Here is a 19914-nt window from a genome sequence, read left to right as displayed (position 1 = left end):
TTCTGGTTTTATTGGGATAAAATTTGGATACGAGCATCCTTAAGCACACACACGCTTGCGGCCATTTTACCAGGGACAAATTAGGAACGCATGATCAAAATGTAAGCACGCGGTGTGCTCGTACAAGCTGAAGATAAGAGAGAATTTCATAAAGGATGTAATTTCAGCAGTTTTCATTCACTTGACCTGTTGATTTACAAATTGAAATATCTATAAATTCATAGATTATGTGTAAAATTTATCCAGATTGCTGTAAATATATACTGCCTTTAAGTTATCATCGAATTGTACATCATACAGTACCACGAGCCATTCAATGAAGTCGCCGCATTTGTGTACGATACAAAATTTATAAATGAGGAGGTACAATTCAATGAGAAATAGGCACCAAATTCTTGTAGACCTGTCTATATACATTCTTCTGCCTGGAGTTACATATCTAAGATTCAAGTAGTTGACCCCATGGACAGCTCCAGAGAGAGGGGTGCAACCCCTAAAAAAATTAGCAAGGCATACCTTTGTAAAGTCTAATATTGAGACATCATTTATTCAATTGATACGTAATTTTCGGCTCTCTGCTCGCAAAACATGATACCAATAGTATGTTATATAATAGAAAGAAAGAAAACGGAGAAATGGCGGATGTTGTATTATTTATATTCTATGATTCACAAGAGTTTATATGCATATTACAGGTATTTTCTTAATGCATACAACTCAGTATACAATTAAGATGCATGTTTATGTTGTGAGTTTTCAAAGATTTCAATAAAATACGTGTTTAATAGAATTCAAAAATTTTATGGAATGTAACTGTTTCCATTGAGCAGTCTCTTATGCATTCCATTAAGTGATCTAGTATGCGTTCCATTAAGCGGTCTATTATGCGTTCTATTAAGAGATCCGCTATGCGTTCCATTAGCGCTCTATTATGCGTTCTATTAAGAGATCCGCTATGCGTTCCATTAGCGCTCTATTATGTGTTCTATTAAGAGATCCGCTATGCGTTCCATTAGCGCTCTATTATGCGTTCTATTAAGAGATCCGCTATGCGTTCCATTAGCGCTCTATTATGTGATCCATTTGCGGTTATTATGCGCTCAATAAGTGTGTTGTTAAATGACACATTTATGTTAATAGCAATCATTTAGCTCATTTGCATATGGAACATGGTTTTGACGGTGTTTATTGGACTAACAACCCGCTTGTGGAACATGGTTTTGGGAGCGTTTATTGACAGTGTGTATTGGTTCTTTTTTTTTGTTTGGGCAGGCATGTTAATTATTTCACATATGGAATTTCACGTATTCTCCGTTTCAGTAAATTAGTTTTCTTGCACTGACTGAATGTCTGTTAATAATAGTATTCAAGGTACAGAGGGAAGCCATGACACGCACTACATTTACGAACAATGCTAAGATCAAATTATGAGTCAACTGCTTGAACTTCAATGGTTGCAGACATCTTAATATATCACTTTACAGTTTATACTCTACTCCTGCTACGTATTGAACAAAAACTATAATGCCACTCCTATCTGCTAATTGTGTGAGTACCAGAGTAAACTAAAGTTATACAGTATGCATATATGTTGAAACAGATATATACCAGTGAATGTCATTTCTATCATATACACTAATTTTTTTCAAACAAAAATTCAAGCAAACACTCAATTTATGCTCTATTCATATTCACATTCCAAGTTCAAAAAAAGAACTGTACACAGTAAAACACCCTTGAATCGAATCGGATAAAAGGAAATCTCGGATATAATGAACTGGTTCTGGCCCGATGTTCCCCTATATATTTTACATAGAAAACACGCGGATAAAATCAACTCGGATATAGCGAAAATGTGGTTATAATGAACACATTTGTATGTCCTAACATGACATTTCGCTTGTTTATAATGAACTTAGTACGTAATTTTAAGCATCACTGTCGTTACTAAACTATTCAAACTTATTAATTCCTCACTGATGTGCGAAAATATTATATTAATTTGATGTTCAATTGATGTAAAGTTTGAATAATTAGTTTTTTGTTTTAACCCTATTATATGTAAAATAGCAAACATTTTAAATATCTATTTAAATGCGATTTACGACAAGCAAAATAATAATTATTGGATACAAAATACGTAAATACAACTGATACAACAGCAATTGAACCAATCAACAATGTCGCAACTCAAACTTCTCCCAGTCCTGTTCGCTATACGTCACGTATATACAGTTCGTTATACAGTTCTTTCATAGAGAATTGTGTTCGCTAACCGTTTCAGCAACGATGTTTTTTTTTCGATCGTCCAATTAAGTGATATATTATGTAAAATAACATTTGATATAACATAACGCCTATTTGATGACAAAAACGTTTAAAAGCGGTTTACATACCAAGCCAGCCAGTCAGGGCGCAAGTACAGACACAGAGAGATCTAACCAGAGGGACAGAGCTATAGAAAAACCCATGAACAGTGAAAGAGAGATGTTAGATGAAGACATGTCCTGCTAACGCAGTGGGACCGATACACACAATGCCGTCTTTTATGGGAAGAACCAGTACCGGCCTCTGGTTATGAGAAAGAAGAAGTGAACAGTACTTAAGACATTTTCAGCGCTTGGACCGAGATGCGAACCCCGGGCCTCGCATTGACAGTCAAAGTTAAGCGTACCACTAGACCAACTGGTCATCTGATACGTAATTGGGAAGCGTGAATCGAGAATCGTTCAGCAAATCAAAAGTTAAGTGGATGTTTCATCATTGCACTCGCCACCGCTACAACAAGAAGAACAATCGTACATTTTTGTTGCAACAATTAAATATATTTATCTAAGATATGCTTTTAATTGTCGTTACAGGTCAATTTCATAATTTAGTCATTGTCTGTACACTAAACATATAAACAATATTTTAATTGATGCCATAAAACTAGTGTGATAGGAATCGTTTCTACTTCATAATAAATGTGTATTCTATTGTTTGATGACAATGAACGGTAACTTTAGAAAAAGAAACAGAAAAAGTGGTTTTAACTTCATTAAATACAACCCACTCAATTTTCTCCTTTTTGCTTCATTCAATATCAGCTTTCGAAACATCAAGATATTAAGCCGCCGTTTTTACCAAACTTGTGACAGTATGCAATCTCGAGAGAAATTAATACATAAGAAAACGTGCTATAAAGAAAGGGCATGAAAATATGAAGAAAGTTAAGAACTAATTATATGTGAATTACTTGTGTCTAGACCTGCGTAGGGGTACATTTGATTTGCTAGTGATTGGACTATAAGAAAACTTTAATGTTTGAATTGTTTTCGGAATTGGCAACCAATCTCACAACGATTGGCTTTTCATAACGATTAGTTTCTTTATAATAATATATAGAAAATCTGGAGAAATGAGCATCTAACACAGGTCACGTCCACCTGAGAAAAATATGCAAAATGTAGCCCTTTATAAGCAGTTATTTGCATTTTATTACATTATTCATGGATTTTTGAATCAGGATGCATTTACTCGTCAAGATATTTGTTAATTCAATTTAAGTCAAAACAAAACAGGCTAATTTCAATAATTGAGACATATGCGATGACAACATGTGAGAAGCAGCACTTCCTAGTTCCTAAGATGTGTCCATTTTGTCGAACATTGGGTATTAAGTCATAAAATATAAGAAATGTGAGATTTTTAAGCCTTAACGTATCATTTAACACCATTTAAGATATATTTAACTGCAATAATGGCGTTTTGGTTTATTTCCGAGTTTAGAACTTCTATTAAGCCTGGGATTCCAATTTCAAATATGTTATAACTTCTATGACGACAATGTTTTATACAGTTTTGCTTTCTCTAACACAGGTTGTTTTCGTTAATCGACGCCATTTTAAAGTGTAAGCCATCCGTTTGTTGAAACGAGTCCTCTGATTGGTGGAAATAAAAATAGCAATAACGGAAATCCGATTATATAGCAGATGATAGTGAATGGGCCATCATCAGTTCTTACATTTAGGGTGATCGAGTAATTTAGTCAGATTGAATACTTAATATTATACTCTGTTAACTTGATCGAAAGGTGTACGCATATGGACGGTATGTGCTCAACTTTTTCCACGCATACAATCTAATAATTATGATTACAGTTCGCTTTAAAGTAGATACAAATAATACGCGAGTTTTCACAAAAGGGACATAATAAGATAATGTCCTTGATTTATTGATTTAATAAGTAAAGATTGTCATCTGCATTTATTTAATCTACAGTTTATAACATTTTGCAATGTTTTATATTCGGTTTGAGATTTATTTAAGAAACGAAAAAATCCATTCGACAAATTACTTACAGATATTTTGAATAAATTTGTTGTAACTTGTTGTTAAAGGACTCCATTTCTTGTGATAGTATATTTCCATTTTGAGCGCATGTTAGTAAAATAAATGGCACCCTTTGACCTTATTAGAACTAGTTAATCTTAAATGTCAGTACTCAAATAAACTGTTAGCGGTATGTGTTTAAAATTTTGCCATTTTTACTAAAGCTTGTTACCTTTACATATTTACTTCAAATGTATAAAATCCTCATCAAATCTATTGATCTTTATTAATATATCAATTAAGTTTGCATTTAGTGTTATATTATATTCATAATTAAATATCATGCAGAATCAGTTGATTGTTAACGAGAACAGGCAGGTTTTTAGTGGTAGTACACATTTTTACTGTGTTCATGTGTACATGTATACAGTGTGTACTATTTCAAACATAATGCATAGTACTGTTTATAAACATAAACTTGTCAATTTTATATTTACATACACTATGTGAAGACATATTGTTTTGAAATATGAAATTAGGATCTAATATACCTTTAAGAAATAAAACACTTTAAGATGATTACATAAACCAGGTAACTTTAATGCTTGTAAGTTGAGGCTTTTGTGTTATACTGTATGTAGAAGTAAGTCGGTGCAAAATATGCTTCCATGATGAAGTCGAAAACAGTCCCTGATAAAAAGATCCTAAGGTCTGTCTCACCTAATTTTAGACTTTAGAATGGTCACCCTCAGGAATTTTAAGAATTTTTGCAACAATTATCTAGATTTCCCGCGCGACTGAATTTTGTTTTCGCTATGGAAATTCGCTGTTGTTTATTTCTGGTCGCCATTGCCAAATATTCTCTATTTTGTAGATTTACGGGAGACATCACGTGCTATGTTTCGAAAAACACACACACACACACACACACACACACACATACAGTCCTCGGGGACGTTTCACATTTATTTTTTACACATAGAATTTAACTTTGTTCCTGCGTTAAAAAACAAAACAGATTGAGTTTGGAATATAATCTACAAATAAAAATTGTGAATAATGCGAAAATGAAAATAAGAAAGATACCTTACTTTGCACGAAAGAATCCCGCCATTAATTAATTATTCACTGTTTAAAATTCCTTCAATCGTAATTCCTTTAGGTCATTCAAATCGACGTCTATTTCAGTGCACATCTTACAAGTCAGAAGTTTCACACAGAAAACCAATCATCAGAAAATTGATCCAGTCAATCAGCGGCAGGGCTTCGAAAAATTCCAGGGGCATAACTATACTATGCATATGAAACAATATATTTAATCACAGTATATTTCAAATGCATAATCCAAGAAAAATACCTGTACGATACAAAATTATTAACTGCGTCAGCCTTCTTAGAAAATAGTCTTCTTTACAAATGAAACAAGCCACCTTTTCAAACGCTGAAATTAATTGTCATACAATATATGACGTCACTAAATATCTCAAGCGATCACGGGCATAAAGTCAAAGGCCTGGATAGTTCGAGCTCTTTTATGTTGTCCTAGATCTGAGACAGAAAAAAGGTAAATTAATTTGCCGTTGTTTCCTTTATTTTATACCGATATTGCTATTTAAAAACGTGTAAAGGGTTTTTTTTTCTGTCACCGACAAAAAAACAACCTTGTTATGAAATTAGCGTTATATTTATTAATTAGAAATTTTAACTTTTTACCTATAAAGTGTAGATGATTGCTGGTTAGAATAACCGAAATTATTAAGGACTGTCAAAGATCATTAAAGAATATATGTTGGCTCACATGTAATTAATGTTTACCATATCAATTCAGGCAGACTCACGTGAAACAATTGGAAAAATATATAGCACAATACCAAGATGCAATGTATCGCCGTTAAGGGGGTCAACCGAAACATCCTAAACAGCGCCCCGACCCACTCAAAAAAATGTACAGGAAATGTATAGAAAGTTCAAGAATGACACAAAATGTACTGTATCAATAGTTGTATCTCACAATAATTAAACGTTTTTTGAAAATATAAATATTTATGACATGTACAGAACAATTCAAATTTTAAGTTTAAAGATTATTGGAATTTCATTAAATATTTTCAACGGCGCGTGCTATCGCATTTTTTTAAATAAAAGAGAATGTCTGATAAATAAGAAAAAAAAGATAGATAAATAAAAGCATTAAATTAAGACAATATTTTGTAAATAAGTGCGTTAAAAAGATTAATATGTAACTAATTTATTGGTGAAATGGTAGTAACATTCTTTCATGTCAGGAAGCCATCCAGGTGACTTACAGAAGGTCTGTAGTTCTAGATAGGTTCCATTCCTTGATGAAATAATGCCCGACAGGGTACCCGGTGTCTTAATCTGCCATCAAAAGCTGAAAAATCGCCATTATGTCCTAAATTTTGTTGGTGTGACGCAAAACCCAGCGGAAAAAATCAACAATGCGAAAACCGACAAATGTAGCGCTGTCAACATACATTTTTGAAGGAATTTTTGTCAGGGATTGTACGCACGACCTTGTGCACCCTTTTTCAATGGCATATATCTTTAAGATCCATCCCTGACCTCTCATAACATGGGCTAAGTGATCCACTTTCTAGCTTTTCTAAAAGCTATCCTTGTGTTTAATTATACTGTCTGCCCCTTTTGTCACATGTGAATAAAATTTGTAGGGTGATTCTTTGGAAGTATTATGAGTGGCATTTTGTTAACAATAAACATGTTACTACAACACTAAACAAGATTCGAAAAAAAGATAAAATACTATTTTCATAAGACTTTTTTTTATTTTAATTGATATGACCATACGAGTATACGGTATAAAAACAATAATATAAAGATTATGTAGTAGTTTCCGTTCTGACTTAAGATTACTTGTTACATCTCGCATAACAGTTTTAGCCTACCTATTCAGTCGTTTGTACGGATAACGAGTTAATTTTAGTAACTTAAGTGTATCGTAACTGGATATTTTTCCACACAATATGGTGGCCGTTTGCATTTTGACTGACCTTTGACACGTAAAATAGGTCGTCTCTAAGAAACTAGGAATTTCTTGACTGCTCAATCATGGCAGTCCTTATTTCTGTTAATATTATAAAAAGAAAATTAAATAAAGATGCATATAACATAAAACAAGGCCCTTGTGATTTAAATCAAATTTCTTTAAAATAGTGACGTAATCTTCGCTGCAAGACGCTCCGTGCATTAAAGATAAACAGTAACCATGAATGAAACGTGGGCTGATTCTGTGCCTTGTAAACCCTTATTCTTGCATTTCACACATGTCAGGATATTCCAGTGTTTTGCCCGGACTGTAAGATGACTCACGTGCTGAAATGTATTCATGGTTGAATTCATACGCTACTATAATGAAATAGTGCCTAGAAGAAAAGCATTTGTTTTGTTTCTTCTCTTAATTAAAGAATAGGGCATACAAGAAAACGGAAATATATCACCAGTTTAAGGGGCTGATAGATATACCTAGCTTTAAGGTAAGTTTTTCACGGTAACTCAACAAAGCCTCGTTACCGCCTGAACAGTTACCCTCGAGCAAGACATTTCAGTACTCACCTTTAACCAGTGAAAGATTCTTGTACTCCTGAGACGCAAAAAAAATAGTGTTACAAGTGACAAGAGTATTTATGAATTGTTCAAATACATAACCATGCTTTAAGATATGGCAAAATTGGTTCGGCCATAGCTGTATTTTGCACTTTTTGGCAAAATAGCAAACAAAAAACTACTAATATAAAACGTTATGACTCTCTCTCTATTTCTCTCAAGACCTACTTTACGTCTCAAATACGTTTCACAGTTAGTTATACTGCAACATTCTAATATCAGATACGATACGTTTAGTTCTTACTGATAGAAATACTGATAAAATCTCTGTAGGACAACACTATAAGGGTATCCACGGTTTTAGTTAAAGTTTCAAATACATTATGTAACAGTTCAGCTAAACAATGATTTCTATTACCAGGTATGGTATGCAAAGTACCCGCTCAGAAATACTCCATGACATTCTACCTAAAGACGGGAGTAAAGTCGACCCTGTTAACGACAACATTTTAAATGCAACCAAACGATCGTCAATCAGAATTGGAGACTGGAAACTTATGACAGGAGACGTAGGTAAATATATAGTTTCTAAGAGAGAGAAGCATGTGCATTCTCTCGCAATTGTGTGTTTGTAATAGAAAAAGTTAAATGAAATCTATTAACTGACGAAAAGATTTCTGACTTCAAACAACAAAGATAAGGTAATTAAGATATTGGTAGCTAAATGAAACGGCAGTCATTTTTGGCACAGTAACGTCATCGTTCTTCTTTCCTTATATAGACATTACCAAATATGGTATTGATGGCAATACATGTATTATGTTAGATACAATCGAACACGGAGCTTAAAGTTAAGGTATACACTTATACATACAACCTCAGGTTCGCATTATATTATAGCCCTCAAAATATCAATAGTTACTTACTAATTACCATATGTGGTAATGCCCATTATTGAGAAAGAATGACGATGTCACTGTGCTCAAAATGACTGCTGTTTTTATTACATACTATAGTTGGTATTCAGATGGCTATATCTTTTTTTCGTTTGTAGTCCGATTTTGATATTTTTTCATTATTAATTTACCTTGTTCTTTCTAGTATGAAATGTTGCCAAATTTTGCATTTCCCCTTTAGCTTTTCGATATTCTCAGTTGATTAAAATGGTTTATATAGGAACTTCACTTAAGAAACTATGTATAACCTATTTTGTACCAGGTATAGAACTGTTGCAGAGTTGCATTTTTTCAGACGGACGAGCGCGTTGTCTACGGAAACAAATTTGTTCAGAATTAACAAGGGTTTTTGACCCCGAATTATCACTACAATACTCCCCTTATGACGAATACGTTCACTAGGAACAACACTATCTATAACCTGAACACCGCCTTTAGTGTCAGATGCAACCAAGTAATCAGTTTTGTTAATACTTAGTTATCAACGAAGCCACATGTATTGCTTATTGTCCTATGCGATAGAAATTTGCACTTTTACTGCCGCTTTAGCAAAGTGTCAGGATGGCTACCACAGGAAATGTATCCGATGCAATTTTCTATCGTATTTGCTACATACCCGAGCGTTTATTTTATAATACAAGTCGGACGATATTAATTTCCAAACGGTATATCTAGCTTCTAATTACAGTATATTGATCATGTTGATACCGTGTGCATAATGCCACTTCTAACGATATCGCGATTATCTGGATGACTTGTGTATGTGCTTCAGCTAAATAGTACAAGACTGCTTAGTGCCCACATATCACACTGCTTCACTTCGTGCAAAAATTAGATTTAATATCGCCATTTATCTGTTTCACCAAGGTATTACATTTTTACAGAATAATATTCTGATCACAGCATGTTAGGATTTACTGAATAATGATATTTTTTGTATATGGGGCGAAAATAGTAAATATGTATTTATTCATTGAAAATGCTGTACTTAAAACTGCATTTACTGGTCAAAATGAAAAGAAAAAGTGTTCTTAAAGCAAGACTGCACAAACTATAAATCATGCTAGTTATCATGTACTTCTTACATTCTGTTTATTTTATTCACAATGTTTACAAATGAACAAGAATCTGTCAACTCTGATATCAAGGATTTTTTCTTGAAACGCATGGTAAATTATCTAATTTTGGACATCGGCTGAGCTCTGGCTACCATAGCTTAACTGACACGTTTTGTATTTCGACGACGTTTCGTATTTCGACGGTCGCAGTCATCAGTCCCATTACAGTGAGTGGTCTTTTTGAGGAAAGTAAAGAGACGGCCGTACATTAACAACAACAAATAAAATAAAAGTAATAGTAATAAAAAAGCTGTCATGCGGGAGTTTTTAAGGCCGGGTTTTTTGAAAAAATGAAAATAATTCCCATTCTGGTATATGAAATTAACCCTTTTTGAAGGGTAGTGCCCTTTTGTGCAAGATTTGTCATATTAACATCCTTTTGTTTTAATCGATCGTTTAAGCATTATTTGTTCCGGGTACATAAAAGAAAGGTTTAGACTTCCGTTAGAATAAGTGTATGTAACCACGGATGTAATCCTTTGTAAAACAGAAATCTACGCTTCGTGGATGACCAAAATTCATAATATTATATATATTATTATATATTAAAGTATGATTACTTTGAAAATACATTTTCAATGCCATTAATTATATATTCAGATATCATCAGGACAGTTTATATTTCAAACTTTCACTTACTAATTCGAATGCAACCTCTTCGGTAACCTAGTGGTACAGCGCCGGCTTCGAGTGGGAGAGATCGTGGTTTTGCTCCATGCTACGGTCTTCCGTTAGGGTCAGCGCCTGCTCCCTAGGAATGCGAAGGTACGATGGTACGATCGCGAAGCGGGACAGTACAATGGCGAAGCGCGAAAGTACGATGGCAGTAACACGACAGAACGATGGTGAAGCGATCGTACTGCCGCGCTTTACCATCGCACTGTCGCACTTCGCCGTCGAACTGTCACGCTTCGCCATCGTACTGTTGTGCTTTACCAGCGCAGTGTCACCATCGGTCTGTCGTGTTTCGCCATCGTACTGTCGCACTTCACCATCGTAGTGTCACCATCGTTCTACTGCACTTTTCTATCGTACTGTAGCGCTTTGTCATCGCACCTTCGCGCTTCACCATCGTATTCTCGCCTTCCTGTCAAGCATGCGCAGAACAATTTACTTAGTCGGCATGACGTCAGACGGAGGTTCGTGCTTTGGATTAATTCATTAATGATTTTGTTAAGCGTAGATATACAAAACAGAATCCTTTTTTTTCAATAAAATCTTTAGGGTTGGTTGTATCAATATAGGGTCGGTCGGGTTAGCGAAAACAAACAACTGTATTCTAGACCTATTTAACACTTTAGTATAAAATTTACCAATAAGCTTTGATATCAGCAACTTTTAAACATTAGTGTATTGTTTTATTATTTTTAGCTGACAATAAATTTTTTTAACGTTTCGTGGCTTGAAATGCAAGAACTGATTAAACATTTTCTCACAAACAATTAACTACATGTAAATATATTATTATTCATTTTTCCATTGAGAGGTTATCTTTGAATACTATGATATTTTGTTTATAACTTACACCCTGTCGGTTGATATTCATTTTTATTATAACTCTAGTAAACAATGTAAAATGGCCAAAGACCAAAGGATATTATTTTGAACACTACATTTTTTATATCATACTGCCAGATGATATTCATTTGAGTGACACTCTGTCGGGTGATCTTTATTTGAAAAATACCCAGGTAATATTCGTTTGAATAACAGCTGCCGGGTGATATTCATTTCAATAATATCACTGCCGAAAAGCGTTCCAATTATTTGATCATTAGACAGAGTGGGCAATACTATACAATAAAGTTTTAATCAAAATCGTTCAAATATAAACAGAGAAATGATGGTGAAGCGCGACAGTACGATGACACAGTACGATGGTGACACTACGATCGTGAAGCGCGACAGTTCGATGGGGAAGCGCGACAGTGCGATTATGAAGCGCGAAAGTACAATGGCGAAGCGCGACAGTACGATAGACTGTCACCATCGTACAATCGCGCTTCGCCATCGTGCTGTCATATTATCGACATTGTACTGTCGCGCTTCGCCTTCGTAGCGTCGTATCTTCGCGCTTTGCGTCCATAGATAGCAGGCGTTGGCCCTAACGGAACATCGTACCTTGCCGTGCCTAAAACGTAAAAAAAATGGTACTAGTAGCTTTCTCGCTTGGCGCTAAGAATTCAGAGAATAATTATTGGACTGGTCAGCCCGTAGTCAGTATGATGTCATTTTTTGGACAGAGAAAAAATTTTTAAAAACGCTAAATTAAAACACAGTCACACTTATACGAATGGTAAATGCCAAATACTGAGTACTTAATGCTAATTGCCAAAAGCAAATATGTAATGTTTATTATCGAATGATAAATGCATATTTTAAAATTCTTCATTTTTCGTTTTAGTTAAGGCTCTTTACCTCTCAATGATGAACTATCTAGAAAGATATCTTGTTTAAAATGGTACCATGTCCTACTGCTGATACGAACCCGGGATTGATTGAAACTAATTCCACTAAGATGCATAGACGAGTAAATTATATATCAAGAGCCAATGACCATTCAAAGGATTCATTCATCCACAGATACCCAGTTCATTTTTAGAATAAACTCATTGCAACGAACATTTGTTGGTCCACCTTTCGCAGTTTGCAATTAACATTTACAATATGACAATTTCCACTTCATATTTTGCAATATTTTGACATTGTTACATTTGGCAGTTAGGGATTTAGTATGATCGCAAACTCAGCATATGACAATAACTAGGTCTTCCTCGACATACAAAATCTGTTGACTTCAAAATATATGGAAGGCCAGGGCGTCATTCTAGTCCTACGAAGTAAACTTTAGAGCTAATCGTTGTTTTTTTTTCAGACATTTTTAATTGGGGTAAAAAGTACATACATTTTACCACCTTTTCCTCATTTCAGATAAAATTGATGGACTCTTCTGACATATACTTTCTGTTGTATAATTCAACGGGAGGTCCACAACATACTAATTTTGTCTTTAAATTCCGAGGGCCCTTCTGTTGAAAACAACTAATTTATTCCACGTCATTCTTACATCCCTTTCTATCAAGTAAAGTGCTTCCTATTTAATCTGTACGCTGTTCTATGATCAAAGCCGCATACAACTAAAGAATGTTTTTCTTAAAATGATAAATGCTGATCGTCAATTCTTTGTGATGAACTTGTCGGACCATTTCTATGTAACTGATGTGTACGCCCCTTCTTTATGATGCTTTCTTGTTGTCCAGTGATATGCATGGCGTGATATACCGTTCTTTCTGATATTTTACCCTTCCGATTTTTCCTCATTTAAACGTATCTTACATAATTCGTACTTCGTTGTTTTCAACAGTACACATTGGTAAACCTTTGTATCACCTTTGCCGAGAATCGAACATAGAATTGGTACTTTTTCAAAATATATCGTCAATATTTTCAACTAGGGTTTATTTATTTTTCTTTACCTGTTGCCCTTTCGGCGATCTATAGTATAGATTGTTTGATACCGATGTACAATGTCTTAATCAACATTCTAGTTATGATTCACAATTGTAATGTCTGATCTTGAATTTCGCTGCTGTCAATAAACGCAGGATGAATCATTCAATATCGATTTTTTTTAAACTATATGCTTCCTTCTTTATACTTTGATGAAATTATTTTCATGGCCATTTTGACAGACTTCAGTCGAGTATCATTTTGGTTTCTTGTTTCCTGTATGTTTCATATCAAAATCCGAATTATAGTTATATCCGTTTAGTTAATGTTTAGCATAAACTTAATTACGTGTTGATTTATCACTTTACAAATACTGTAAATATGAAAAGTTGTCAATATTTGTAATTCCTGTATTATCAAAATATCTCCGTTCTATAGCATGTAACAAAAGAAAGTATGAAACTTAAATTTTCTATATATACATTTCAACACTATCATAACTGCGCAATGTTCGTACAAAATGTTTCATATGATTACGTACTTCATTTTCTTATCTTTTACCTACCACGTAAAAATCTTTCTTATGTAATTATTAAATACATATGGTACATGTTCAAAGGGAAACATCAAACATTAGTTAAAACTTTGGACATATTAGTCGGCATGCGGCAAAATATACAAAACATTTAAACAATGTAGACAGGAAATTAGAAGCAATAAATATCTGATATGAACCTGTCTAGAGTAGACAAAACATTCAGTTGCGTTTCATTAATTTTGTATATATGCATTTATTTACAAAGCCCTTGCCACCCTTTAGATCAGTTTAACCTAATTTTACAAGAACAGAATAAAAGTATATTAAAATATATCTATTTGCATATTTCGCTGACTTCCTAGTATTTACACCAATTATAAAAATACCATAGAAAATATTGTAATTTGGGCATTACAGTCACCATTACACATTTTTTAAAATTATGAACAAACGTTTAGTACAGTTTTGATCTAAATACAACAAGAGGATGCAAAAACTTTCAAAATATTAAATTTATATGTAAATTACAATCATTCGATATAATGTGATATAGTATAAATATTAAATACGCTACAGACGTATACTAATATACAATGGTTTGCGTTTATTCATATCCGCCATTTGTATCATCTAATTGTCTGTTTATAACAAAGTAGTCTTTTATACAAAAAAAAATGTGTTATAACAAATAAATTCAGACAATTAATATAGTTTATTAAAATATCTAAGTCACTTATTCTTGATGAGTATAGAAGTTATAATACATTATTTTCGACGTTTTCTAATTAACATAATAATACTTCAACAGCTTTGCTTGATAAAAACATACAAACAGTTATAAATGTCTAGTTTGTCTTTATCAGGTATCGGTCCAATTCCAAGGCGAACAGATGCTATCTATCTGTACAATATACAAGATGATCCAAATGAAACCAATGACTTATCTGGGTTATTACCGGAGAAAGTACACAATATGCTTCAAAGAATCGAGCATTACAGGAAAGGCATGGTTCCGTGTCCATTACCAGATATAGACTGGCGAGCAAATCCTAGAATTCGTAATGGGTTTTGGGAACCGTGGTTATAACTTTTACAATCTATGCCTAGTCATTCAGTATTGTGTATTGTACTTTATCACTGTTCAATTCAATTTTAAATGATGTTACGCCGAGTTATTGGTGTGTAATTGTTGATATTTTCTGATAAATAATTTATCGTTTCTGATAGAAAAAGTAACTAAGTAGGTTCGGATTTAATAGATGCTAGATATTAAAACAAGCGCTTATCTCAATAGAAAGAAAAACATCTACAAAGTCTGATTTATTTTAAGTGAAATGAAGCTATTGCACCGTCATTTTCGGAACACAGGAAAATACGAATGCTACATGATTGGTTATTTAATACTTGCTCTATTTACAGCTTATTCTTTAGCAGCTCAATAAGCTTTTCCTTTTAGTGTAGTGGAAAGAAAACATCGCGTTTAATCATAATTATTATTAAGTCAAGGTCAAACTAAATGAGTGTGGTCAGATTTATAATCGATGAAATAATTTTGCAAATAGCCTTGGATTATGAAGTCTTGGATATATACATTTTATATGGATGTGACGGTTGGAAACCAAGTTACATTTTAGACGATGTGAATGATGACAAGAAACAAAAATAAAAGATAAAAGGAAAAAAGCAGTGACAGTGATAATTCAAATCCAACAAAGAGCAGAGGACGACGGGAACATCTCCGGTGGTAAATTTAGGTAACAATGATTGTTGTCAAAATTATCCATATAACGGTCCATTTACACAACCTTTATATGACGAAAATTGCTTTGACAATAGTGTGTTTTCACCCGATAGTACTTTATACTATCAGTTTAACGAAAGTATAACAGATCAGAACTTAAATGGAGTCATGAATCAACAAGTTGCACATACAATGCCAATGTACCAAAATACAAATATTGAGACAATGTCCCAGCAGACTCCCAACAAAACGGTCAGCAACGAGGATTTGTAACGGTCGCCTGGAGAGTGCTGGGCCATACACCTTCTGTAGGCATAATGGTTGAAGCGTAATTGACTACTTACTATCAAGAGAAAGTGACTTTTCATGCATAGTTAACATTGAAATAATGAAATTCAATGAATTATTGGATCACTATCCGTTATCGTTTACAATAGGTACACGGGTGATCAATGATCAGGACATTAATATGCAGATTGTGTACGAGGGTTGTCGATATATATATATCTAAATTTGCCCCCAGTGCTTCAGGAAATTCTTCTATTGTTTCATATTCCTCAGATTTTTCTGATTCATTAGCTATCGGAACCAGTTTTTCAGTTATTCCAATATTTTCTCTTCCATAATCTTCTATTTTTTTTATTTATCTCCAGGTATCCATCTTACAGGTTTTTTTTCTCTCTCCCCCATCCCCCCCCCCCCCCCCCCCCTCCCAATCTACTGGTGTATATTCTTGTTCTCTTATAGATTTTTCATCTTCTCCAGGAGACCCTGTAATTGGTAGCGGTTCTTGGAATAGCTGCGGTAAACCTTGATATGTTTGTATGTCTTTTATTTCATCACCGAGTGACTGTAAGTGTTCTTTATTTTCAGGCAATGCTTTTAAATGGCTTGACAATTCTTCTTTTTGACTTTTTATTCCTTCTGTAATTGGGTTATAAATTTCACTTTACATTTCTCCAATTATTTCTTCTCTTTTAGCTTTTACTTTTTGTTCAACTATGTTGTTTATTTCTCTCATTTCTTTAAGTTTTGCTAGCATTTATATAATAATATAAGATAATGAAAGATAATGTAATATTATTATATAATGAAAATTCCTAATTATGGTACAAAAAGTTATAAATCTAATAACTTTAAGCAAATTAAGCAATATCTTTTCATGCCAGATTCATGTTTTAAAATGTTAATATGTGGATCTTCCGGATCAGGACAAACAAATACATTAATGCGTATGCTTCGAAAACCTCTTAATATACATTTTGATAAATTACACCTGTATGCTAAAAACCTAATACAATCTAAATATTAGGATTTAATTAATTTCTCAAATGAAATTGCTAAAAGAATTAAAGTAGATCCAAATGAAATACTTGAATATTCTAATAATGAAATAATTGACGTAAATGAACTTGAATCAGAAAAACAAATAGTAGTAATATTTGATGATTTTATATGTGGAGAAAAAAAGTTTCAAAATGAATAACAAAATATTTTATTCAAGGACGTCACAAAAACTGTTCTGTTATTTATTTAAGTCAGTCTTACTTAATGTAAGACTTTTTATTAAAAGAGGAAACGTTTTATTAAAAGAGGTTACGACCCAACTGTTTTGAGACATACCGCATGTTTAGTGTTCAACCCGTTTACAGTTGGACACTACGCTTCCCTCTTTGATTGTGTCTGACGGAAGAGGGGGAGGACTCTATGGTAAGCAGTTTTTAAATCCTACCAGGACTTAACTGTCTTGATATCTGTCTTCTGGCCTGTTTCGTCGGGCCCTTAAGGGTGTTTCTCTTGTTGCTCTGTCTTCTGAAAAGGCATTGAGTACATACGTTTTTGGTTCTAAAAGTTTGCTTTTTATATACACGAGCATTTTTGTGTTTTACATGTCATGCCTTTTTGTTTCCAGTACGTGTGTTAGAGATTCACCTGGAGGGGATTACTTTTATTTGCACTGTCCCGTGTCTTTGGAACATGGTGGGGGTAAGAATGAGGTTGGGTGCGCACCATAAGCTGGATTAAGCTCCTCAGTGGTGTTTCTGCCACTGACCGTTCCAAGGCGGTGCCCCACTGTGTTCCTTTGTTTGTTCGTTTTGTCCTAATGTGTTGGCTTTTTGTGTGTGCGCGTGTATGTGTGTGTGTGTGTTTGTGGTGCACGCGTTTGCGTGCTGTGGGTTTTGGGGAGGCTGCGTTTTTGGTACGTGGCATTCCCTGTTTGACATTTGTCTTTGGTTGTTTTTTTTTACTAAAAGACACCAAAAGATATCCGAATTAACTGTTCACACATATCTTCTTTGAAAGTCCAGGTAAAATGGAAAAAGATATGATTTGTAATGAGCAAAATGTAAATCGTGATTCTTTTGCTAATGCAACAAAACAAATATATGATTTCTTATATGTTGACAAACCAAGGAAGTTTTTAAGACAAAACTTTACCGGAATTATATAATAATTATATAAAGGGAATTTTTAATGATGTAAAACAAATATTTTAATTAAGTGAACCTGACAATATAAAGAAAGTTAAATTTGATATTGATTTAAGTGTTTATGCAACTTAAAAAACATTAAAAAGCTTAAAAAGGAACCGGAATCGTATCTTCATAAAAATAAGGCACTTGATAACAGAATAAACAGAGCATTAGATATGGGAGGTAATGAAATAATCAACCTAAGATATCCAGATAAACCCAAATATGCAGTTTCAAAACGGTTTGTGTTTAAAAAAAAAATCAAAGTGTAATAAAAGACTATAATCTTGAAGATAACAAAAGCATTAAAAAGACACTAGAAGCTGAAGTAAAGAACATTGAAAAATAACAAAAGACTTTAAAAACAATGAAAAAGCTATGCTTGAGTTAAAAGATAAAATTGAAAAAGAAATGAAAGCTATGACTGATTCTATTAAAGAACTTGAAAACAAATCTGATTTGACAGATAGTCAGTTGAAAGAAGTATTCCGGGTTGATTTAGAAATTTTACACAAGCAAACACAGGAATTAAATAATAGTATCATTAAACATGAAGAACTAAAAGACAAAATTATTGAAGCTAAGAAAAAGTTACAAAATATGTATCAGTTACATGTCAGAGCAGAAATAGATAAACTTAACACTAACTTTACAAAAGAGCGTCAAGAGTTGTTAGACACATTTTCAAATAAATTTGCAGAATATAAATCTGAACTTGAAAAGGCACCTTCACAAAGAGGTGATGACCATGACACAGCATTAGATAACCTTAAAAAGAGCTTTATTCTAAAATAGAAAATTTGAAGAAACCACTTCGGATCTTGATTAGTAATGTTGACATACGTCACATCTTAAAGTACGCGGAAATAAGTACACTTACAGAAATGTTACAAAACGATATTAACGAAATTAATGCTAAAATTGTAGAAAATAAAATGAACTGGACTTTGTAGTTGGAAAATCAGTTAAACAAGGAGAATTAACTACCTCTAATGCTATAGCAATTTCCACTAATGCCGAAGAAATTACAAAAATGAAAAATGCATTTTTAAAACAAGAAACACGATTAGCTGGAACAAAAGTTACTGTTGACAATTTGTCTGCTTCTGAAGTTGCTACAACAAAACGAGTTGATGATTTAGCTGAAGTAATTCTTGAACTTAATGAAAATTATAAAGCAATAGAAGAAGAACTAGAAAAAGTAAAACGTGAAGTATTTCTTTTTGAACATTACAATAGCATACAACTACATGTAACATTTCTTAATGTAGTATTATATGATATTGAAGTTAAACAGTTACAACAAAAGGTATTAAATACCACAAATTTATTTACATTATTTGGAATACGAGTTAATAAGATTACAGATTATAAAAGTTTTATTAAAACAGATCGTATTATCGATTACCGAGGATTTAAAGAGAGTGTATTTTAAGTCAACAAGATGGGGATTACATAATTGAAGTTAACATTATCATTGAATACTCAGGAAGAGAATTAGATCGTATTACTTTTACATGGCGGGGTAATCACACAAACGGACATGAGCATATAACATAACAGCTGAGGTTAAAAATACAACATTGGTTTTCAAGAAAACAAAATTGAAATCAATTTAAGCAAAGGAGTGACGTTTAGAATTTTACCAAATGGACAACATGGTGTTAAATTTTGCGCAATTTGTTTTGTTTATGAACAACATGTGAAAACTTTTATCATCTGGTTTAACGGATGTGTCCTT

General features: G+C 33.3%; 1 protein-coding gene across 2 annotated transcripts in view; it reads left to right on the top strand.

Annotated features, from left to right (window-relative positions):
• LOC123555869 (arylsulfatase J-like) overlaps positions 1-18243 on the top strand; it is a 142246-nt gene extending 124003 nt beyond the window's left edge. Inside the window, exons 8-9 of one of the 2 annotated variants that reach the window (XM_053548344.1) lie at positions 8318-8465; positions 14822-18243. In XM_053548344.1, the coding sequence (XP_053404319.1) occupies positions 8318-8465; positions 14822-14992 (319 nt within the window). In that variant the 3' untranslated portion in view covers positions 14993-18243. Of the gene's footprint in view, positions 1-8317; positions 8470-14821 lie in introns of both variants that reach the window. The other variant, XM_053548343.1, reaches the window with a different exon arrangement.
• Positions 18244-19914: the final 1671 nt, after the last annotated feature.

This window comes from Mercenaria mercenaria, chromosome 7 (assembly GCF_021730395.1).
Source record: "Mercenaria mercenaria strain notata chromosome 7, MADL_Memer_1, whole genome shotgun sequence".
Taxonomy (NCBI): Eukaryota; Metazoa; Mollusca; class Bivalvia; order Venerida; family Veneridae; genus Mercenaria; species Mercenaria mercenaria.
The sequence above is the reverse complement of the archived record's forward strand: the minus strand, read 5'-3'. Positions and strand labels throughout refer to the sequence as shown.